Here is a 24,986-nt window from a genome sequence, read left to right on the forward strand (position 1 = left end):
CATTTGAAGTAATTCATCTAGATTTTGCCGAAATAAAAAAAGCAAGGAGAGGGAGTCAGTAAGACCCAAGCATTCCTTGTCGCAATAGATGAATGCACACGCATGGCAGCTGCAAAGCCAGGAAAGGAAGACGCCAATTCTGTTTTGACATTACTGGAGCGGAATATGTTCAAGAACACCAAGGTAGTGGTCTCCGACAACGGGCCAGCTTTCCGCAGTAAGAAGCTTCAAGAATGGGCCCGTGATAGATGAATTGCCCGGAGATTTGCCACACCCTACCATCCAGAAGGAAACGGCCTAGCTGAGAGGCTCATTCGGGATTTGAAAACATTCATCGCAATTTACCATGATTTCCGTGGAGGATGGAAGTGTGCCTTGGAAGCAGCAGTCAGGCACCACAATCATTCTCATACCATGGGATTAGGATGCACGCCTAACTTTGCTGCATCAGGCGAAGCAACTTGGCTACCGGCAGACTACGACCTTTGAATCGTTGGGAAAGTAGATCTGCAGGAAAGGCACAAGACAGAAGAGGAGCTTGCACGCTACAGATCAACCATGAAGAGACACTTCGATCTGCGACATAGCTCGAAGATGCCTGTAATAGAGCCTGGAGATACAGTTTTAGTCCGGAGGAGTTTAGATGGACCGAAGTACAGATTTTCTGGGCCCTACACAGTGATAAAGACCATCAAGCAACAAGGAATTTTGAAATTGCTACACTATTTGGGACCGGAAGGAAAAACTGAAATAGCAACAGTGGGAAATGTCATACCCTATCATCCCAGGAGGGATGAAAACCGAAGTCCATGAGGATGTGATGTTCCGGCAAAGAAGAAGAAGACAGAAGAGACAAAAACAGGAGGAGAGGAAGAAGAGGAGGAAGTGATCAAGATGGATACCTGTAAATAAATGAGTGTATTTTAACTCGTACTTTATAATATAGATATAAAGTCATATCATATAGACAGTCAAAATGCATTAGATATGCCACACTTCTGGGGGCTCGTGCAACTGTCGTCTGTGGGAGGGCATTCCATGCACCATAAGCCCACCTTGCGATGTCTCCGAGCGTCGCTTTCTTCAAACGACCAGTTCGATGGCAGTGTGGTTAGCTACCTTGCATTGAGTTTTTTTTTTTTTTAGTAAGAATCTGTTTCCTATTTGATTTTGAATAGAATTAGTTATGATTGTAACATGCATGCAAATTTGAGTGCACTTTTAAACAAAAGTGGGCGTTAGAATCATGCAAGTACGGTAAGTTCCTTGAATAAACTACAGGTAACGACATTCCTCCTGTCCTGGCCCCTCCTTATCTCTGCACGTGCTTTCCCACACAGTTCGTCCTCTCAGTTCTTTTATCGGGGCAATCGCGCTGCACAGTATGCTGATCATCGTAATTGCCGGATCCATGATCACAGTGAGGGATCGCACACTGGTGATCAAGAGCAACTATCGTGGCGCCTACGCAAGAACAAAACAAGCAAAAAAAGGTGTGGCTGGCAGTGCATGAGCACAACCACATGAATCTGCTCCGTATTTACTTGAATCTAACGCGCACTCTCTTTCCAATAAAACGGGTCCGAAAATTGTGTGCAGGTTAGAATCGAGTACGACCTTAAAGCTGCTCTAGCATATCGCCATCGGCATTTCAAAATGGCTGCTTCGTACGTGCTTCAAGCCTAGCTGCTGTAGCGTCCGCCATGTGCTGTAGAACGTGTGCTTAGGTTAGTGTGCCGTCTGTCTTCCTGTTTTCTGCTTGTTCTCTATCAGCACGGAAGTGCCAGCTGCGAAGACATGCCGAGTTAGTTGATCATGATGCCGCATTTAAAAGGATGTGATCATGTGCGCAGAGATGGACAGAAATCAGGCTGCATCACGGGCGTTCGAAACTCCCGAAACTTGCGTGCGGGACTGGTGCAAACAGGAGAGACGTTTTACTCCGGCTGCTGCTGCATGAGCATGGCTGCGCGGCCCCTAGCTTGAAAGCAGTCTGTGATAGGGACAGAGTCTATGCTTCTAGGTTCACTGAGGGCCGATTGCTTCATGTGCACTGTGTTCTCATGGCTTAGCTTGCGTTTAGCATAAAAGTAAATTTGCTCACTCTTGCTATCGCTCTTTCTCACTCCAGTGTTTTCAAGTGAGTTTCCATGGTCATCAAGTGAGATGTTTTCGTGATTGCTTGTGCACCCGTGAGACCATTCTTGTTAATTTACCGTATTTATTCGAATCTAGGCCGATAGTTTTTTTTTTTTTCAAATAATCATATACAGTAGCACCATCTAGAAAAGTCAGTATCGCAGCCGCTACTAGCCGTGCCAGTAGCCAACCGTACACAAGCGAGGTCGCCATTTTGGCCTGTGTCGTGTAGGCCATATCGGTGTGCGGCGTGGTGTTATCGCGGTGGCACCAAGCAGGAGATGCCACTACAGTGCCGCTTTCAAGCGAAAAGTTGTGATAGCCGCAGAGGCATCGTCGAACCTTCAATCCGGGCGGGACTTCAGCGTCGACGAGAAAAACGTCCATCGTTGGAGGGGACGACGACAGCAGCTTTTTGCGTGCGCCACAATGAGGATGGCATTTAGCGGACCAAAGAAAGGCCATCACCACGAAGTGGAGACCGTTTTGGCCGATTTTGTTCGGATGCAAACCACTGTAAAAATGCACCTTCTACTTCGGGGTATTTTGAATTGCGATTCCTCTTTCTCTTTGCCGAGAAGCTCTTTTCAAAGCCATCCAGCACAGCCTCCTTGTTTTTCAATACAGTTGATAAAGTAGACGGCGGTATGCCGAATTCTTTTGCGATGTCACTTTTCTGTGGGTCGCCTTTTTCCACTTCCTTTATCAGCAGAACTTTCTGCTCCAAAGTCTGACACTTTTGCCCGGAGACTGACGAAGCCATTTATCACTAGACCACAGAAGCACACACGAGGCATGCCTAACGAAGCACTTCGAATAACACAAAACCACATGGCCTGCAGCACGGATCCAAACGCATGCACTGTCGGCGCCAAAGCGACTGAACGTGGTGGGCGACACGGAAGGCAGAAGCTTCAAAATGTCATCGGGTCATCTCACTTTCCTCATCAGTGCACGCTGATGATAGTGACGGTTGCAATGGCCGGCTTGGCATCAGCTTCACATGTAGCGGAAGAAAGGCGATCGCAGTTGTGGAGATCAAGAAAGCAGGAACTTCGGAAGGTCAGCCGTTGAAAGATTGTGCTCGGGAGGGCAGGCAGGAAGAGAGCACCTTTGGAGGAGCAGCGACATCGAAACTGGAAGCGAGCAGGGGAGGTGTTGGCATGAAGGCGAGTGAGAGGAGAAACTGGTGTCCAAATGGCTTGCAGACTGAAGAGCTTGCACACTGGAGAGTTTGCAGACTGGAGAGCGAATGAGGAGGGGAAGGCAGTGGGGGGCGGCTTTTATAGGGGGGGTGCGGTGGTCACGGAAGACTACGAGAGTATCGCGCTGGAAAGCTCTGGAAATGCCATGGCTTGAGTTTGAGGTTGTATTTGTAGTGCTCAAAAAACGATTAGCCGCTCATTATGGGTATGGAGTGCAATCGATAAAACTGAACGGTTTTGTCGTAGGGGCTTTGCATGATCACTGGGCAATTTTTTCTCGAGGTGTGCAACCGGGAAGTTTACAACACGAGAGTTTCTTAGCGCGCCATTGTCGATGACACTGTGTGCCATGTTCGCGGACCATCGCATCCGCGCCATTGACAAATGTCTAGGAACAAAATTCAGTGACCCTACCATGCATTTAGACTGTTTGTCTAAAGTTGGATGGCGCAAATTGAGCATGACCGGCTCAAGAAAATCGCCGGGGAAACACCAGCTTGCGTTGACCTGCCACGTTGACAGCTTGACTCGCTGCTGGCGATGCTCAGCTTTTTCGTGTTTTCGGTAAGTTATCAGTTGATTTGCACCATCAAAAGTGCAATGAAGCTAGGGGCGGTGTTTTATTGCGATGCAGGCCGATTATGGTGAGCAACAAGGAAATTTCTTGACCGGCTTCTCCAAAGTCGCACTTCCCAATTTGTTAGCGTAGCTCCTCGCATTGAAAATGGCACTTATAATCGGAGGGACACTTCTTTTGTGTTTTTCGTCATGTTTCAGTGCCAGAACTGCTCTTTAGAGCATTAAAACTTTGCTCATCGAGCGCACCCCATGGAACGCTACGGTGCAAGCCTGCTTGCGGTTTTCTGGCATCGCAAAGCGTCCGGAAAACTTTATTTTTGTGTGGATTCTCTCACAAGGGACACCAGCAATGCGATTGCCTCCAGGATTAACGGTTCGGGCGCGCTGCACCATAGACTTTGACAGCTTCGGTTTGCTCCGCAGTAAACAGCTGGGAGCACTCGGCTCGCTTGGTACCTGTTACTAGGTGGTCATCGGTTGTGGGTTTGGTACTTTTGAGGCCTGTTCTGTGCCTGCATGAGACTAATTCGTTGGCTGTATTAATTTGACACTGCATGTACAAAAGGCCTCCGCTCGCCGCTTCGCTCTAAGCAAGGGCCAAGCTCTTCCCGTGCTTTGAGTAACGTGGCTTAAAATGCATGCGTTTGGGTCTGAACCGGAAGAAATTTCGAGTAAAGCGATTTCATTATAACGAGGGATTACAGTGAAACCTCGTTAAGCCGTAGCTGGCCGTAGTTCGGAAAAAGTAGGTATGTACTAAACTATAGTACTGCTTAACCGAAGCACGAGATGGCCCACTTACCTGTCAAAAACAGAACTCAAGCGAGTGTGATGAAAAGGGAAAAATCATACAGTATTTATTCACTTCGCGGGACATAAGTGTTATTTTCGTTTGATGTTGCGGCAGTCTTTCAGCGACGATAGCGGCCCCAAATTTACTGAGGGCTGCGAGCCAGCCTTCTAGCCAGCTCCCTTTTCTCGGCAAACACTCACATGGCAGATTCCTCATTGGCGTTGCGTGTTCTCCACGCACGTGGGCGGTAGCGCTGCAGAAGTCGCGGGGCGCCTTTTTCATTCCGGGGTGCTGTTCTCGTCCCGATGACTGCATTCATGAGGCTGACGTAACGCACAGCTTCTGCCACTGTCGGGCCTGAATCCCCCGTGCTGTCGCTTTCCATGTTGTCCTCATCACTGTCGTTAGTCGACATTTTGGCAACAACAGAGGCAACGATGGCGAAAAGTCGAACCTCGTTGCCGACGTCTCTTCATGGTCGCAGCAGCACTGCCGAGCCACTTCTTCGCATTCCAAATGCCATAACGCCGTAATCAACAGTAGATCCCTGTCGCATGCCAGCACCGACTTCTTCGCATTCCAAATTCCACAACACCGTAGTCAACAGTAGATCCCTGTCACGTGCCAGTGCCGACTTCTTCGTATCAAGTTCGATAGCACGAACGATGCCTAATTTTTCTTCTATGCTGAGCACCCAGCATCTTTGTTATCCGAGCTTTGGCATTACGCGAGTCCTTCATTGCATGACGCTACGATGCTTTTTAGCCCGGCGCCGAAATGATGTCGATGTGGCTTCACGCGCAAACGCACAGGGCGCTTGGAGGCCGGTGTGCTGATCCCTGAGGCTTGTTGTTCTGCCGGGCCACCCGATAGAGGCGATGCACTGCCATGTTTGCACGATGAAAAGTGGAAACACTACGTGTTAACTGATACATACACAATAAGCTGGTACGGTTTATGCGGATACAAAACACATTATGTCAGGGATTTGACTTTACTACTTTTAAAAATAAACTACTGTTTAAGCGGGTACAGTTTAACGAGGTTTTACTGTACTGTATAATGCAGACGAAACAGCGCTATTTTTTCAGTTACTGCCTGCAAGAGCTCCTGCGGTGAAGATGGATAAATGCGTGATCGGAAAAAACAGCAAGAATCGCATCACGGTCGAACATGGATGGCTCAGACAAGCGGCCCCTATCGGTCAATGGCAAGGCTAAGAAACCGCGGGGCTTTGCCAAGGTGCTGTCAGTGCCAGTAGCGTATACACACAACACCAAGGCATAGATGACGGGAGACATCTTCTATGAGTGGCTTACTGACTTCGACAAGGAGATGAGTGCGAAGAAGTGCAAAGTGCTGCTGTTGCTCGGCAGTTGCAGCACATACTATGTCAATGCACATCGAAGCGTTGTCAGAGTCCTTTTCCTTCCAACACAACCTCCAAGCTACAGCCAATGGACCAGGGAGTGATCACCAGCTTTAAAATCCACTTTCACCACCATGTCATCGAGCACCTGCTCATCGACATCCGAACAGCTGATAACTCAGCTGACTTGAAGGTGCTGCTGGTGAGGGCAATATTTTTTGCAAGCGGAGCCTCGAGGGACATGAGGTCACAGACCATACTTCACTGTTTCCAGAAAGCGGGTTTCTCATGGGGCAACAGCGCTGCTGGAGACGAAACAGCAGCAGCTGACATCAGTGCTACAGCGCTGATGAGTTTAGGGCAGCTTTGGGAGCGCGCGGGTAATGCAAACCTTGTCCTACGTGGCTTGGATTATATGGACTTTGTCCTAGTGGATGAAGACCTTGTCGCAACTGAGGAGCTGACCACCGACAAACTCGCCACTAGTGTTTCTGAAATGGAAACGATCGCCGATTACAGTGCCTTGGACCCCGAAGGGGATGACATCGGTGCATCTCAGTCAGTGACCTCAGGAGCAGCTGTTGTAGGTGTCGACACATTACGCACGTACCCGAGTTCCAAACTGGGCATTTGCACTCAGTTGGACAGTGTTGAGGCCGCTGTTGCCCACAGCAGGGGAATCAGGTACTCCACCACTGAGCCACGCCAGAGCTTGCTAGCACGCAGTAGGAAGATGTCCTATAAACTCGTCCTTCACTCGAGCAGACATGCAATCGGATATGCGTGCCGCCTAGCACCAATACACGCACCTTTTGCGTTGCAGTTGCATATGATTACACTCGTTAGAATGCCATGTAGCAGACGCACAGGTAGCGGTACAGGCAGTTAAAGAAGACTTCAGGAAGAAAAAGATGATCATGTGTAAATCTTAATATAATGGAAAGTATGTATGGAATACCTGAATAGTTCAAGCAGGCTAATGACCGTTTTTCACCGTCCTGTTTCAAAGGGTATGTCATTAAATCGTCATCATCATTACCGTCGCATTGGGCCATTTGACAAGTGCGCCGCTTAGCGTCGATACGTACAAACTTTGCATTGCAGTTCTGTTATATTCCTTCATGTGTCCCGACATGTAGCAGTTGCATATAGCAGTTGCATGCTGCATTTAGCTAGACCTGGTAAACTCAAGCATGCTATGTGACTATTTGTCACCATCCTGCTTCGAAGGGGATGCCAACAAACCGTCGTTATCATCACCAACAACAGCAACTTACCGTGCCACGAGTCAAGGTATGTGACATGTGTGCCACATAGTCTGGATACCTGTGTTTACTCTTCGGCACACATTATGGTGCCTCCTCGCAAGGTACAAACCGCTGCTGAAGCGATTTGTAGAACTATGTGCGCGGCTGCAACCAGGCTACATTGGGCTCAGCATACCGTGGTGCAGAGAGAGCAGGACAAGCTGCAGCACAAGCCGCAGCTCGCCATCGACGCCAAGCGGATCATTCTAATCGTTCTCGTAAAAACGATGCAAAGAGACCACGAAGACCCTGTAGTGCGTGGTGCTCCAAATGGAGCTCCTAGGAGCCATTTTGGAGCTCCTCCAGCATACGCTGTGACTGTGCTGCATGTGCCATGCAGACCTGTGACTTTTTCAGGGGATGTAAATAAAATTTTCTACATGGTCTGTTTGATGCCTACATTTTTTTAGAGTCCAGATACAGTAGAAGCCCGCTGTTACGTTCGTCACTGCTGTGTTTTCCCGGCTGCTACATCGTTTTCATCCGGTCCCGGCATAGCTTCCATAGGATCCAATGTATAAGGAACCCTGCTGTTGCGTAGTAGCTGTGAAAACATTCCCGCATGATGCGTAGCAACCCGAACCCGCCTGGGCTAAAGTAGGCAATGTGCTCCAACCGCCATTTTGGCTTTTCACGAGTTTTGACCGGGCTTGGCCGGGCTTGGCTATGGAACTGGCTGCAAAAAGCCGCACGCCAGTTCCATCACTATCATCACTGTGATTACGGTCACCGCATGGTTTGTTGGACGGGTCGACTCACGGAGGAAGGAAACTCGGGAGAGGCCCTGACGTCACTCTTTGTGAAGCTATAGCTAAAGGGAAGCCGGAAGTTGGCGGTGCTCCGCCTATCGGGCCAGCTCTCCTCTCTTGTTTACATTTCTCGCGAAATCACGTCACGCTGCGCGCAACCGGGCTGCTCGGACACGCGCGCTCCGCAGCAATACTAAACAATCGCTAGCACGTCAGCATGATAACGCCAAAGAGGGCAACATTTCCCGCGGATATTCCTTCGTCCATTGCCATTGCCGTGGCGCGGTGACGAGGAGGAGCACGAGCCGCATGATGCTGGGGAGTTGCCAAATCCTAGCTTTGGAGAAGCCGTCGCGGCTCTGGACCTCCTTCGCAGGTACGTCGCACCTCACGGCGACGCTGACAGCAATGCGGCCTTCCAGGCTAGCGAAACGTGTGGTGATTTCTAGCGAGCAAAAGAAACAGCAAGCCACCATTCTAGACTTTTTTGTGGAACTAAATAGTCTATAGTTGAAGCTGTACTTTTTTCATTCATTTTCGGAGCTTTCCTCACTGTTGCGTATTCCCGGCTGTTACGTTTTTTTCCTCGGTCCGGGGAAAAACGTATGAACGGGGTTCCACTGTATAGTGAAAAAGTAGTTATAGCAAAGTAATTTCTGATTCCCACCATCTTCGTTATAACCGGGCTACGCTGTACATGCCACGGAGGAAAAATGAGGCTGCAGGAGCTCAGTTTTGATTGCTGCACATTTGATGGCTCGTGCAAACTGCAGCCATTTGTTTTTGGTAGCAGCAGATCACCACTCAGTTTTCAAGAACATGAAAGACCTCCCTGTCTGTATACTTATCAATCGTCTTAATCTTGATCTTTTCACTGAGTGGTACTTGGCATATGAAATGGCGAACTGAACATGCTGTGCCACTGGGTTTGTCTTGTAGACAAGGGCTTTTCGCAAACAGCGTTTTGTATTCTGGAGCAATCACAACGAAGCAGTCTTTGTGGTGAGAATTTTGTTGCCTTGAAGATTTCGTTACCGTGGGTGTTGACTGCATTTTATATTTCAAATTATAGATGCTGCGAGACAGCTGTTAAGCCTCAACGGTTTATTTCGCAGCTCGCGCGCCGAAGACGATGACGCTACCCATGATGATGAATATATACAGATGAAGAAGATGAAGGGTAAAATAATGCTCACACAATTTCCCCCGCGCGTGGAAGTGGCCAACCTGGTCGCTGGTTACGCTGGTTACGCTGGTTACGCTGGTTACGCTGGTTACGCTGGTTACGCTGGTTACGCTGGTTACGCTGGTTACGCTGGTTACGCTGGTTACGCTGGTTACGCTGGTTACGCTGGTTACGCTGGTTACGGCTGGAAATTTAACGCCGTATCAAAGGCTTTAAACGCGAAACATGCACAATCTCTGTGGCATGGCAGCGGCCGTCCAAAGGCGGAACAACTGGAGTGACACGATAGTTAACTGGCGAGGTCTGTTCCCGAACAATGTAGGGCCCGATAAAACGAGACTGAAATTTCTCGCACAACCAGGAGCGCGAACTGGGGTCCACAGTAACACTTCGTCTCCTGGGTGGAAGGAAACGACACGGTGAGATGCATCAGAGCAAATTTTGCGGTCTTGTTGACTGGCGTCGGTGTTGAGAGAGAGAGAGAGAAACAACTTCATTGAGCGGAGCTCGACATCTTCTTAGACGCGTCGATGGAAGTGGTTCCCTCTTCACGGGACCCATATGCTTCCCTAGCCACCTGGCCCCTGGAGATCAGGACGAGCTGGTCTTCCAGGGCGGTGCTGGTTAGCAAGGTCTCCCATCGCTCGGTAAGGGGGGATGAGGGATGGGGTAAGGTAGCGGGGGTGTTGAGGCGGGCACGTTCGCGACACCGGGCAATGCGCGAAATGAACTGCTCACACACTGATGTGGACGAAGGCAGGGGGGCACTGAAGAAAGAAACGTCGAGGATAGTGAGCGGATGATGACCATACAAAAGGAAAAAGGGCAATTCCCCTATAGTGCGTTGGACAGCCGTGTTGTATGCGAAAGTGACGAATGGTAGAATGGCATCCCAACTGGTGTGGTCAGGGTTGATGTACATAGATATCATGTCGGACAGCGTGCGATGAAAGCGCTCTGTGAGACCATTCGTTTGAGGGTGGTAGCTGGAAGTCATTTTATAGATTGTATTGGACGCACGGAGAACATCGTCAAGAAGTTTAGAGAGAAAGGTCCTGCTGCGGTCACGCAAAAGGAAACGTGGGGCTCCGTGCCATAAAAAGATGGCTTCCAAGAAAAAGGCTGCAACCTCCTCTGCGGATCCCGAAGATAGTGCAGCTGTTTCAGTGTACCGTGTCAAGCGGTCTACAGCTGTGACGATCCATCATTTACCGCCGGTGGTTAAGGGGAGCGGTCCATAGAGGTTGATACCAACGACTGCGAAAGGAGCTTCAGGACATGGGACAGGTTGGAGCAGTCCAGCCGGAGGTGAGGTCAGTCGTTTGCGGTGTTGGCAGAGCGAACAGCAAACCACGTATTTCACTACGCTGTTTGCAAGTCCAGGCCAAGAGAAGCGGCTGCGAATTCGCTCATAGATTTTATGGAAACCAAAGTGACCGGCAGTGGGATCATCGTGAAAGGTTTCCAATATCTGGGCCCGAAGTTATCGAGGAACGACAGGAACCCAACGGTGTCCTTCGGGATGAAACACGTACCGGTATAATATCGAATTTTCAATCTTGAAGTTCTTCAACTGCCGACGCAGCCGAGCGTTAGGTCCGCAAGTTGTTCCGCGAATATTTTCCATAACGGAGTGGTAGTAGGAGTCATTACGTTGGCTAGAGGCAAACGTATGAGAATGGCTGTATGGGAGCCGGTCGAGAGCAGCGAGCGAAGGGAATGCAGGCGACACGCCCTGCGCTTTGCTCACGAAAGGTGGTAAGGAAGCAGCGTTTGAAGACGGCGGTAGGGGACAACGAGAGAGAGCATCGGCATCCTGGTGTTTCTTTCCAGACTTGTAGGTGACGTCGAAGTCTTATTCTTGTAAACGAAGTATCCAACGACCGAGACGTCTCGTTAAATTCTTTAGCGTCGCCAACCAGCACAACGTGGTGGTCAGTAACGACTGTAAAGTGGTGGCTGTGCACATAAGGCCGAAATTTTTGGACGGACCAAACAATGGCAAGAAACCTTTGCTCGTTAATCATATAATTTTTCTCTGCAGCTGTTAATGTGCGACTTGCATATGCAACCACACATTCTTCAGAATTTTGCTGATGGTGCAGAAGAACAGCACCAATACCGTGTCCGCTGGCGTCAGTATTTAGAAGAGTGGGTGCAGTGCTGTCGAAATGACAAAGCACAGGTTCGGGCATGAGGGCACGCTTGAGGGCGTCAAAAGCAGTTTGGCATTCGTCCGACCATACGTAGGGAGCTCCAGAAGGAAGGAGTCTATGGAGTGGCGCCGCAATGGTGGCAAAGTTACGCATGAAGCGCCGGAAATACGAAGCTAGGCCAAGGAAGCTACGCAAGTCTTCGGCACGTTGAGGCCTGGGGAAGCGGAGGACAGCGGTAATCTTGTCAGGGTCGGGTCGAAGGCCCTCCTTGCTGACAAGATGTCCGAGCACTTTAATGGTTTTGCTGGCGAAGTGGCACTTTTTTGTATTCAGCTGAAGGCCAGCAGCTGAGAGGCATGTCAGGACTTCGTCGAGGTGCTGCAACTGCTGATGGAAGGTCGACGAAAATATGATCTCGTCGTCAAGATAGCATAAGCAAGTCTTCCACTTTAGGCCCCGTAGTACGATGTCAATCTTCCGCTCAAATGTGGTGGGAGCATTACACAGGCCGAACGGCATTACATTAAATTCATAAAGTCCATCGGGTGTGGCAAAGGCGGTTTTCTCCTTGTCTGCTTCATGCACGGGTATCTGCCAGTAACTGGAGCGTAGATCAAGGCTGGAGAAATACTCCGCGCCTTGTAATGAATCTAACATATCATCGATTCGGGGCAGTGGATATACATCTTTGCGGGTTATTTTGTTCAAGGCACAGTAGTCTACGCAAAATCGCACTGAGCCGTCTTTCCTTCGCTCCAAAATGACAGGTGACGACCAAGGGCTTGAGGATGGGTGGATTATGCCACGTTTCAGCATGTCGGCAACGTGGGTAACGATGATCTGGCGTTCAGCGGAAGAAACGCGATATGGCCGCCGGCGCACGATGGAAGTTCCATCTGTGTGTATGCGATGAACCGTCGCAGAAGTCTGTCCCAGAAGAGGAGAGTGTACGTCGAAGGAGTCTTTATGCTTGGATAACAATGCCAGTAACTCCCCCGTCTGCTGTGGCGTTAAATCGGAGCTGATGGTATTAGCGAGAACAGAAGCAGGGACCGGATTCATAGCTGTGGGTGGTTGTGAAACAGCAGTAGTCGAGGTCAGCACAGAGACAGGCTGTGTGTCCAAGACGAACATGAGAGCGGCGCCTTTAGAAGGCAGAACTGGCTCATTGGTTGTGTCGAGTACAGCCAAAGTGGCCGTGCTGTTGGTAAAGTGAACAAGGCTAGGTGCCGGAGCAACCCCTTTGGATAAGCAACAGGCTGTCGGTATAACTAAAACGTCACCATCGGCGATGTCAGAGTCAACTACAAGGAGTTGTTCGCGACCAGGGGGCACCATACAATCGTCAGCAGATCGTAAGCGAAGGCGTGGTTCGTGCACGTCGTCGGAATGGTCGGTCTCTGTCAAGTTAACGAGGCATTGACGGCACGAGATGAAAGCAGACGTCAAAGAGAGAAAGTCCCACCCTAGTATAAGCATGTGAGCACAGGAAGTCAACACTGCGAACTGGATATGGTGGCGTATCCCGTCGATCGAAACTCTAACGGTGCATTGCGCCGATGGCCGAATCACAACATTATTTGCACCACAAAGAAGAGCTCCACTGCAAGGTGTAGTAACTTTGCGTAGACGAGCGTACAAGCTAGCGTGAATAATGGAAATAGCTGCTCCTGTATCAAGCAATGCTGCGACTGGTACACCTTCTACACACACGAATAAAGTATTGGCCGGGCACGCTGGAGGAATTGTAGTCTGTGCGAGCCATGCAGCTTTCCCTCCAAAAACTGCACCATCTAGTTTTTCGAACGGTAATCAGAAGTGCAGGTGGCCGGTTGTAGGGGTGGTGTCGAGTGTAGGAGAGGGGAGGGCGAGTGGCGGTGACCTGGACGGTAGTTGCGAGGCACCTCAGGAGATGGAGAAAGTGAGTGTGGGGAGAGCCGGCGCTGGTAAGGACTCGGAGGAAGCAACAGGTCTCTCTCATAAATATCGTAGTCACGGCGTTCGTCTTGTTGTCGTCTTCGGCAAAAACGCGATATGTGCCCCCGGATACTGCAATAATAACAAATGGGGTGGGGCGTAGCCCGGGTAGTGTAAGATCCTGTGGCAGGCGGACGGGGTGGTAGCGTCGCCAGATGGTTGGGGCCAGTAGAAGGAGTAGGAGGCGCTGTCCGAATGAACGCTGGTTGCATAGCCGCGACCTGAGCATACAAGGTGGATGGCGAAGGAGGGCGACAGCTCGCAGCGCAGGTCATGGAGGACAGCTCCTCTTTGATGATGTCGCGCAGGCCAGGAACCGAAGGCTGAGGCTGGAGAACGGGAGGACTGAGCAGGCCACACGCTTGGAGCTCTTCGCGTATGAGAGTCCGAATCAGGAGACGCAGGTCGGTATCCGACGAAGAAGGCGCGTCACCGGCAACAGGTTGTAAACGGATGGCCTGCAGTGCGTCCAGGTGTTGGCAAGTCGCGATCACATTGTTTACGGTATTTGAATTCTTGATCGCCAGTGCGTTGAACGCGATGTGGGCAATGCCCTTTAGGATGTGACGAACACAATCAGATTCTGTCATTGTGGCGTCAACACGGCGACAAAGGGCGAGGACGTCCTCAATATAAGAGGTGTATGTTTCCCCGGTAAGTTGCACGAGTCCATCAAGCTTTTTCTTGGCGACCTCAGAGCGAACGTTGGGAGTGCCAAAAATCTGCTGAAGCTGGTGTTTGAATGCCGCCCACTCAGGCAAGGTGCTCTCGTGGTTAAGAAACCAAGTCCTGGCAATGTCAGTGAGGTAGAATGCGATGTTGCGAAGCTTGTACATGTCATCCTACCGGTTCGACTGACTCACGTGGTCATAATTGTCCAGCCAGTCATCAACGTCGTCACTACGAAGGCCAGCATTCATGGTGGGATAGCGCTGCCGCGTGCTGACGGTCCATGAAGGAACGGCCAGTGGGGCAGAGACGGTGATGCCAGAGGCTCCTGGAGGATCTTCTTGGGGCATGCTGGTGGAAAGGCGGAGCAAGCGGCAGCCTGAACGAAGCTCCAGGGAAACTCGAAGGCGTAGAGGACCAAGGGATCAAAAGCAGCCTCCACCACTTGCAAGACAGCTGTTAAGCCTCAACGGTTTATTTCGCAGCTCGCGCGCTGAAGACGATGACGCTGGCCATGATGATGAATATATACAGATGAAGAAGATGAAGGAGTAAAATAATACTCACAATACATCAAACTACTATTTCACAATTCCCTTTGAGTTAAATATATCCGGGATCGACTGTAAGAGACTATGCTCACTTAGTTTGGTCTGCCTGTATTCAGTGAAACCAATTCCACTTTTAATAAACCTGGCTATAACAGACCATCTGCCACAAAAGACAAATTTTTGGGCAACTGTTTACATGGTGCAAATACGACATACTTAGCTGTGACAATGTGTGTGAGTGTGCACTGCATGTAGCTATTTCTGACTGCTTGCAGAATTTGCAAAATATTCAATTTTTCCTAATAATTTTCTTAGCAGCAAGTTTCCCACAATGGCGTGCTGCACAACACAGCACAGGTGGAGAGTTTTTGTGTGTACCTTAACCATCTCACTCACAAATGCATGCAGGCTTGGCATCATTTGTTGTCTTTCTCCTCTCGAAGGTTTCTCTTCTCTGGAAGCGAGCTCTAACCACCCCTTGCACTTGTTGCAAAGTGTCACGAACTGAATGCAGACGTGTGTAATGCTAACTTGCTCCAATTATGTGGTAAACCAAACTCTCTGTCACTCAACTGCACTTCAGGTTGGTTTACCAGCACAAATGAACAACAATGAGCACCTATGAGCCTATTCCACTAACACAGCCCTTTCGTGCAGACTTTCACCATCTGCTATTATTGACTAATTGTTTAGCTTATAATTTCAAATCATCTAAAGCCCATTGCTTCTTTATATTGAATGCAAACTTTCTTGAGTGCGAGTAAAGGAACATATGGACAGAGCAATGGCTCTGTCTAACTTCTTACTACTGTTTCTGTAAAATGTTGCATACGGCAAATGATGCGCTGAAGCGCAAGAGGAGGGATGGCCGGGGCAAAACCAGTTCTGAACTCTTCTGCAATTTAGATGCAACTTGTAGATTTCGATTTCCTTTACAAGTAATTTCAGCCCATTCCAGTGTGCCAGCTAGGAAGGCCAAACTACTATGTGCTGCAGGTGGTATATAAGATATCTGCTTGAAACAGAAAAAAAAAAAAAAAAGAGGTGGTGTTAGAAGAGGCTTTTCTTTTTCTCTGTATACAGAGCATGGGACTCTGCTTCATTGGGAAGCGTGATTTCCGAGCCTTTGTGGAGCAGTACCTGGAGTCAAGGCCGGGAAATTTTGTCGACATGGAGACAGGCGACGTGGTTGGAACGCACACCGGTCAGTCACCAGCGGTTTCTTCATGCTCACATTGTAGTGAGTGGGAAAGTGCCCCTGATGAAGAGGAACAAACACACTGCAAGAGATGCACATTTAAAAGATGCCATATCATTTTGTTCTGTGCCTTTTCTTTTTTACCACAGTATATTAAATCCTCGTTAATCTGAATTAACCAAATGTTGAAATGTCAAGGGTATAAAGAAAAAGCTAAACACATGCTTACTATGTCAACATGCTTTTATTTACTGAATGAATCAGCAAGTCCTATTACAGTAAAAACTTGTTAATTCGAATTCTGTGGGGATTATACAAAATTCGAACTGATGAAAGGAAAAAAAGAAGATCGCTCGCCTAAAGAGCGTATATAGACCCGACTTAGCATGTTATGTGTGTGCGCATGCACTCGCTACGTCACATTGGTGAAAACAATCTGTACAGATTGAAGCACTGGTGCAGCCAACTTAACTGGATGCCACCAATGCAGTCTTACTTGCCTGACATCTAAATGGCTCTTGCTCCATCCACGTGTTTGTTGCGCTGACCCACAATGCATGGCATGGAGAAAAAAGGTGCTGAAACCGCTTCGCCGACAGTCGCAGACAGCCATTCAAAGCAGCGCGCGGGTTGGGGCTTGTTATGCACATGCTTCGAAGAGAGCAGGGCTCGGGTACCTTGCACGTGGAAAAAGTCTAGAGGGGACGGCATTTTGGCTGGTGCAACGCAAACAGCATAGCGTGACTGGCCACAAGCGATACGCGCCGAAAACATAGACTATTAATGTGCCTTTGCGCCATTCACTCTTGCCTTAGAAACAAGAGCCGCACTCTAAAATGCCCTCACGAAATGCACCATTACCTACTGCAGCACTGGTTTCAGCCATACCATGACTGCTGGATAAAAATAAAGGGTGTGGCCTGCTGCATCGAGCGGTTGCAATGGGAGGGAACGTGACAGCCATCACATTCTTGGCCGCTTGGCTGCGCCGAACGTCGCTAGTTGTGGGGGACAGGACGTGTTGGGCAACGGCGTTTGATGCGTGTTTCCAACGCATTTTCTGTGCCAATCCTAGACAAACACTCCTGGCTGGTGGTGTTGTGCCGGAGGACAGCATTTTCGATGCCCGCAACAGGCCGCAAATTTCTTTTTATCCATTGGCCATAATTGCACCTTTGTAGCTGCACTGGCTGCACGCTGCTGAGTTCCACTATGTGTACAGGTGCATCCAAACATGTATGCCAGCGATGCTTCCCTTTGAGTAATAGCCACAAATCTCAAAGGCTATGCTTGATAAACATCACAGCTGCCATGTTTTAGACATTACCTGTGCCATGTTTTAGACATTACCTGTGGCCGCTTTTTCGACAGAACACCTTGTAGAGAAAGAGCATAGCCTCCAAGATGAAAAAAGAAAGGAAAAGAAAAAAAAAACTCGCTGCACCACGTCTGCGTTTTTATCTTGAAGGTCTTGAGAGAGGGAGAGAACCGACCTGCAACAGAGGCATTGGCCATGCCTGGCCAGGCACACATGCATCTCTCTCCAGTTGGGCCTAAGCAAATGGCCGTAGATAAAAAGAGAAAAACGGCGTGGCCTGCGCGGTTACGCTAGCATCGCCAACGTGCTCCTGCGCACTAGCACTCCACGATGGCGCGGAGTTCGAACTATCGGTGGCGGTGCGGATTTCAGTGTGAATTAGCGGGATGCGTTACATATTGCTTTCAATACATGGTTGAACGGACCGCGGCAGCTACTTCAAATTACCTAAAATTTTGAAATAATCGTTGTGAATTAGCAACCTTTTAGTGTATTATATTGCACAAAATCAGTGCAGAAGCTGCAATTCTCATCAGCTCCTGACTGATTAACGCTCACAGCGATGAAGGTGTCGCAACTTCACAGTGGCACAGCGTTTGCCTGCATCCGAGACCTGCTTTTCACCACAGGGCAAGCAGATTGTCCGTCCATCATGATATAGCCAGCGCTTTTAATCTTCGACAGCTTATGCCGTGTTTGTGCCATTGCACCGAGTCAAAGTGGAACTACTGTTTGCTGCAACAACTATGGCCAAAATAACGGTTGCTATCTTGGTGCGATCATGGATGGTGACTGCGCAGTTGTAAAGTATCACGGCCAACACGCACACCAAGTCGAAACAAAACTACTGTTTGCCACAAACGTTGCGGACGAGACTGTGGTTGCTCTCAACGCGATAATGGACGGTGACTGTACAGCTCTGAAGGCATGTGGCCATTGAGGTGTTATGTGCGGCGCTAAATGCAAGAATAAAGACTATTGTAGTGTCGTGCCTTTGCAACAGATGGCACTGCAGACATGACGCAGGTCACATGCGACAGATGGCACCACAGCGCTCTCGTATATAAGTTACATTCGCCGGAATACAGGGGGTTATCGGCATGGAGCAGGATAGTGGATTAGCCTTGGCGTCACCGGCCGGCAACACGACAGTCTGGCGATGAGGATGCTTTCACTGGGATTTTGCCACCATTCATTGACACTCCTGGCACACCGGCTGTGCCATGGCCCCGCTGGGTATGCCCATTTGAGACATTTTTACTGGCGTCTCAAGCGAACAAATTATCTGCAAATTGCCGCCGAGCTCTTTTGCTGCACTGTCTGGGTACCGAAGGACAGTGAATTTTCGACGCGCTTCCGCCGACTATGCTGCAAACCAAAATAGAGCAACTGAGCACTGCAGCCGCTGCCAAGCCCACATCGCGTGCTGCCGCCATCACAGAAACTGCCACAAGTGCCGGAACGCCAACGCGGCCTCACGACGCAACAGCAGAAGCCCCATGCTTACCCGACGAGTACGATTAGGCATTCGCCTAGCTGGGTAAACCGAAACTCTCGCATTAAACGTTTTTGTCAACTTATTTATTTGCAAGACTAGACCATGCCTTCTTATTCTCCTAATTTTGTTCCCCACTGTTATTTAGGAGTGTTGATTATTTCTTGCCGTCTTGTTTCACTCTGTATTACCCGTTACATTGTGATGCTTTTTTCATTTCTTGTGTATGACTGGCTGTCATCTTGCTGTTATGCCAACTTACAAGGGGTCGGGACCTCGTCAAGCTGTCCAAGTTTTTAGTCCTGTACTCCTCCTTTTTTAAGGAAATAAAATGATTGATTGATTGATTGAGGTGGCCCTTGAGATGCTAGCGGCGCACATGGTGCATCATACTCCGACTCGGAGTCATCGTTCGGCAGCGCAGGAGAAACCTGACGAATGATCTCGTCGTCGTCAAGTTCTGCGCATGTCAGTACAGCACTGTCAGCATCTGTGAAACTGTCAAATGAGACGGGGTTCAGAATCGAAATGCCACCACTGTGCAGGTCTCGAAGAACATTTTTGGCGTCAGTAGGACGCACATCGGAAGGCGACAGATCCGGGGCCTCCACGACACCCGCTCCATCGGTTACAACAAATCCAGCATGCCAAAAGCAGTTTTGTAGAGTTGCAGGGGCCACCGCCTACAGGCATCCGCAAGCGTGTTTATTACCGACAGAAGGCTAACAGCGTACTGCTTGCCGGCGTCAACGCAGACGACCTGCGGTTCAAGAGGCGTGCTCTGTAGAGGACCCTCAATTTTTTTATAATGCCTTGGTCCATGAGCTGGAGGATATTCGTGTTGGGTGGCAGGAATTCCAAGCGGATGGACTGGAGATCATGGATGTGACCATGTGCACCGCAGTTAACCACAAAAAGCAGTACCTTCCAGTTTTGCGACTTTAACTTCCTGTCGAGTTTGCGGATGTAGTCGCTGAAGAGCTGCTGCGTGATCCGTGCTTTTGTGTTGGCCTCATACCACACGGGCAGCGACATCGCTCCCTTGAAACACCTTGGGCTTTTCGATTTACCAATTACAAGAAGCGGAAGCTTCTCTGTCCCTGACATGTTGCAGCCTACCATTACGGTGACGCGCTCTTTACTATGCTTCCCGCCATGTCAGGGATCGCCAGACACAGAAAGGGTCTCATCAGGCAGCATCTTATAGAATAGAGCTGTTTCATCATAGTTAAAGACGTCGTCTGGCAAAAACTAGCACAACAGAGACTCCAGAGTCTCCGAGCAATAATTCGGAATAAGGGTCCGGTTGACGGCACCACTCTCACCACACATTCTCTTGAAAGCGCGGTCATACCTTTTCTTGAAACTACGGACTCATCCGTCACTGAACCTAAAGCTCTCAATGTTCATCCGGAGAGCGAGCGAGCTTCTGCTTCAGAAGGTCTCCAGACTAAGCTTAGACCGGAAGTGCCGTAGCCACTCATAGCCACTCTACCGAACCAGGCAGAAACGATGATGATGAGCGGGGATTTTCAGTAGCACCACCTCGCGGGGCAGCAAGGAGGCCCAGTTCAAAACAAAAATGGCGTTCAGCAAGTTGAACCATGCACCGGTCAGAGTCGGTGGGGGCAAGTGCGATCGATTGAGTCGGCTCAAGGAGTGTCAGAAAAATAAACAGAGAGGTTGCACAGGGTCTGAACTTTCGGCCGATGTTATACATTAAGGTCTGTGGGGAGAATGGTGGTGCCATGAAGGAGTCCGAATAATCGAGCTTGTCCGAATTTTTGGAGTCTTAAAAATCAGTCGGCAGTTGTAGCTGGGTATTTCGCGCTATCCCCCACAGTGCCACTGGTCTCTCCCCAGCAGTGTTGCTCCATGGACACCACATGAGGACATCGTTAGATGTCATCGGCCAGCCAACCGCAGACTTCGGCACCCACCTCGCCCGGGAACTGCGTAGACTTCTGTGCCATTTATACGATTACCAACAAAGAAACAAGGCATATTCAGACTAGCGAAGAGCAGCCAGGGAGCCCAAATTCAAAGTGGGTGCCTACGTGCATGTCAAACGTCTTCTACCTAGAATGAAAGGCACCCCCAGTTTTGGTGCTCCACTCAAAATACTGAAATGCATAGGACGTTGGTCATTCCACCTCGAGGACGGCCAGACGTGGAACGCCTCTCAATTGTCCGCTGTGCACCATGAAGCTGTACAAGAAGCACTGGCAATACAATAATCCCTGTGGGGGGACATGGACATAGACATGCTGGTAGACACCGCCAGAACTCGGACACCATCCTCAGGAACACAGAGCACCAATGCCTGATGACGCACAGTCTTCAGAACCACTGGTGTCGCCACTGCCTCCTTGATGGTGATAGTGCTGCAAGTGTCACTGTGCTGTGCGATGACAGTATTCGGTGACAGTGACCGATTGTGATTGTGTGTCTATGCTCCTTCCTTTCCTTATCTCTACTTTGTTACCACTTTACCTCCCCCTCCCCTCTCTCCCCAGCGTAGGGTAGCCAACCGGATCTTTTTCTCTGGTTAACCTCCCTGCCTTTCCCCTTTCCTCTCTCTCTCTCTCTCCTTGCGCGCCAAGCCCACCTACATGGCCAGTGAGTCCACTTGCTGTAACCACGACCTCTGGACTGTGTGCTGATCGTGGTGGTGAATCGGGAAACTCTCATCAGCCAGTAGAGTCAGGGCTCCGCCGTTCTACGTGGGAGCGAAGACCGCCAGCAAAGTTCAGGGATTATGTGCAACGAACTTACTGATTGCAGTGAGTTTATTAGCCATTCGCCATCAGTGACATTACTATCAATTTGTTAGTACAATAATTTAGTCATGAAAAGACAATTGAAGATGTACCCGGCGTTGACGAGACAGACAGTCGTACGAGATGGCGCACACAAAACTCAAGCCGGTGTCAGCCTCTACTTCTTCTTCACCGCCCACCTCCTGCCAAGCGTGCATTCCAGTCACTTCTTTCTCAGCGCTGGCACGTGACACCTAGCGGCATTATTCCCCCGCCAAAAGAAAAACATCGACCCGATGCTTACTAAACTACGATGCTTACTAGACGAAAGTGGAAGTGTGGAAGTCGTATGAGATCGAGTTGGCGCCGCCTTAATGAGCAAAATACGGTTTAGGGCGAATAACATGCACTAAGTCTGAGTGGTGCTGTGAACGGCGAGGCGATGCGGCACCGTTGGGAATGACCTCATAGTTCACTTCACTAACGCGGCGTATCACTTTGTAGGGTCCAAAGTAACTACTAAGCAGCTTCCCAGACAACCCCTGGCGACGGATTGGGGTCCACACCCAGACTTGGTCACCTGGCTGGTACTCGACTTGCCATTGTCGAAGGTTGTAGCGTCGTGCATCTGTACTCTGTTGCTTGGGCCAGTAGTACGTCTGTCGTACTCTTGCAAGAGTACGTGAAAATCGCAAGTGTCCAGACGTGGGCTCATCATGGCAGGCTAGGAGAATGTCATCACGGAGGGCGGCAGGTACGACCAATAAATACTCTTTGTCACTGGCACTCGAGTTTTTCTTGTGGGGGACACCCTTTCGGAGGCAGAAGGTCGAGAGACTGCGAGAAATGCGTCGTGGGATTGTAACATTCTTGCCTTCTAGGTGATTGATGAGAAGGCATATTTCGGCGTCCTCACGCTGCCATATGATCAGGTCAGATGCGGTGAGGGCCCCAAGGAATGAGCAGCTGATTCGTGACCGCGCTGGACCTTCAGCTGAGAGTGTCAGCTGCGCCAGCTCTTTGGATCTGTCAAATATTGACAGTTGGAATTTTTATGAATTCAATAGCCACGAATCGCCCTTTGCATTCGACCCGTCACTAGGAGAGCCAGCGCCCATGCCCTACATATCGTGCTGCAACATGAAGACAAAGGGTAGCCATAACCACTGTTTTTATATGTGCTGCTTACTATTTTAGATGTTTTACCCCTTCTCAGGGAAGCGCTTCAAATGCTCACTGTAATATGTGGAGCACAACACTCCACATTTGTATTCCACAAGAACGCCGCTGACAGTGCAAAGCACCGACCGGTGCATTTGTTTACATAGGCAGGTACAGCAACAACTTGTCACTTGCTGCAGATATAATGCTGGCCGTTCATTGGTGACAAACTAATGTCAGAACATATCAGAACAGGCAGACTTTGTGCATATAAGCACCGTTGCATCACTCTGAGTCGTGCTGATATGAGCGACCACACACCTTCGAAAGCAATGAGCGGGAGACCATAGTATGGGAGCACTGTTGCGCTACCGACTTATCATTCTTTGCGTTCTGTTCACGCACTTAATATGTTCCGTAAAGTAGACACAGATGACTTTTCACATATGATTGTTCATTTGTAGTTTTCTTGCAGAAACGCCGATGCTAGTATGTGCCTTCAGATGTTGCTTTGTATTTGTTGTGCCTTCAATATTATGTAACGCGGTAATCTTTTCATAGCACTGTTTCTGTTGGAAATTTGTACTTTTTATACCTTCACTGTTTAATATGCCCCCTCCCCCTTACTTTATGCCCTGCCATAGGGCCTGTAAGGTTCTTTTGAATAAATAAATAAATTGGCTGCTGAACGAGGCGGTTGTTTAGGCTGCTGTATCGAAGAGGCCTACTCTTGCTGCCCATCTGGGATGCGAGGCGAGAAGTGCACCTCGGTAGCTAAATAAAAGGTCCGCATGATTATACGTAAAAATACACCCATGTTCGTAGTCGTGTTTGATTTAGGGAGGTGCCGGCGAGTGCAGCTGACAGCTTTCCGTCGAAAACGGCAACATACCAAGGTCGATACTGCGCCATGTCGTTGCTTCTCTCCTTTTGTGTGGGCACTGTACAAAATGAGGAATGGTTTATTTCAAATCCGTTAGGTCAAAACTGAACTACAGAAGGAGTTTTCTTTATCCTGATGTCTTAATTAGCTTCAGGTCAGTTGCTCAGGTCCGCCAGCAGTTGACGCATGAACTCCGTGACTGTGGCATATAGGCTTAACCTTGGCGGAACGCAATTGGCTTCGGCTCAAACTGTGTGTGCGTATGGCAAGGGCTGAAGTTCGTGCAGCCAACAACGCAATACCACTTGCCTCCCATCTCTTGCCCATCCACAGGGAACACAACTTCTTCCGAGAACTTCTCGCGTCATGCAGTAGCTCACGATCGTTGACTCTTTCATGCTCTCGTTGCTGTCATCTGCATTATCCCGGCACGCTCTGCATGGAACACTCCTGACGTCACACACAATGTGTCCTGTAACTGAGGAGGAGGTAAGGTAGAGTGTTCGAGGTAATTAATTAAATTCATTTGTAAAATATCTGGAACTCTCAAACCTGCTTTTCTTTTTTTGAGGACATGATGCAGGTGTTCAAAGGAACATACCCAGTGAATTTTATCGACTTCCGTTGATATAGAAAAGTCGCCAGAGTTGCCCTTAAGGAGGCTTACAAAGACGATGAGGTCTCAGGTTTTCCAGTGGTTCAGTGAGTTCAGGAACGAATGAGAGACCGTTCAAGACATGGAGCAATCTTGAAACCCTTTAGTGGTTTGGGCTAAAATGTGGCCAAAGTAAAAAATCTCCTAGACTCCGGACGTTGTTTCAGTATCGGATTAATCACTGAAGACCTCAATATGTGCAAAGCAACAGTGCACAAAATTATTTCTGAAAATTTTAACATGCGGAAGGTTTGTTCTAAATTGGTGCCAAAAGTGTTGAGTGATGAACAAAAATGAGTTGACATTTCCCATGATATTGTTGCAGGAAGAAAGCAGGTCCATGAGTATCAAATATAGTATATCTACAACTGGTGTATGTGGCGTTCAGGCAACTGCCAGACTTCGTCTTCCTCTAGTCTAAATCAACTTCTTCCTTCCCTTCACCGTAACATCACCCTGCCGGCGGGGTAGCTCCGTCCCGGTGCAAGTTATAGAGCCTCACTTAATGGGGGGGACATAGGGCTTGAGCCTGGTGATGTGAACAACATTGCTGGTGACGTTGGGAGGCACTGAAGGCTGACTGACTGGGGTGATCTCATATGTTACGTCGGACAGTTGGCGTAAGATCTGGTACGGACCAGCATAACGGGAAAGTAGTTTTTCCGACAAGCCGACGCGATGTGAAGGCGTCCAGAGAAGGACAAGGGAACCAGCTGAAAAATGGGGGTCTCGATGCCGAAGGTCGTAGCGTCGCTTTTGAGAAGCTTGCGAGGCTGTGAGGTGATGACGGGCGACATCTCGGGCCTGGACGGCTAAGTCAATAGCATCGCGAGCGTA

The 24,986-nt window shown here is 49.3% G+C and overlaps 1 protein-coding gene across 2 annotated transcripts in view; it reads left to right on the forward strand.

The window, feature by feature from the left end:
- Positions 1-24,986, forward strand: part of LOC126529740 (mitochondrial tRNA-specific 2-thiouridylase 1) — a 136,874-nt gene that overhangs the window by 39,632 nt on the left and 72,256 nt on the right. For both annotated transcript variants that reach the window (XM_050177242.2, XM_055069946.2), the window contains exon 5: positions 15,764-15,884. In XM_050177242.2, the coding sequence (XP_050033199.1) occupies positions 15,764-15,884 (121 nt within the window). The remainder of the gene's footprint in view (positions 1-15,763; positions 15,885-24,986) is intronic.

This window comes from Dermacentor andersoni, chromosome 9 (assembly GCF_023375885.2).
Source record: "Dermacentor andersoni chromosome 9, qqDerAnde1_hic_scaffold, whole genome shotgun sequence".
Taxonomy (NCBI): Eukaryota; Metazoa; Arthropoda; class Arachnida; order Ixodida; family Ixodidae; genus Dermacentor; species Dermacentor andersoni.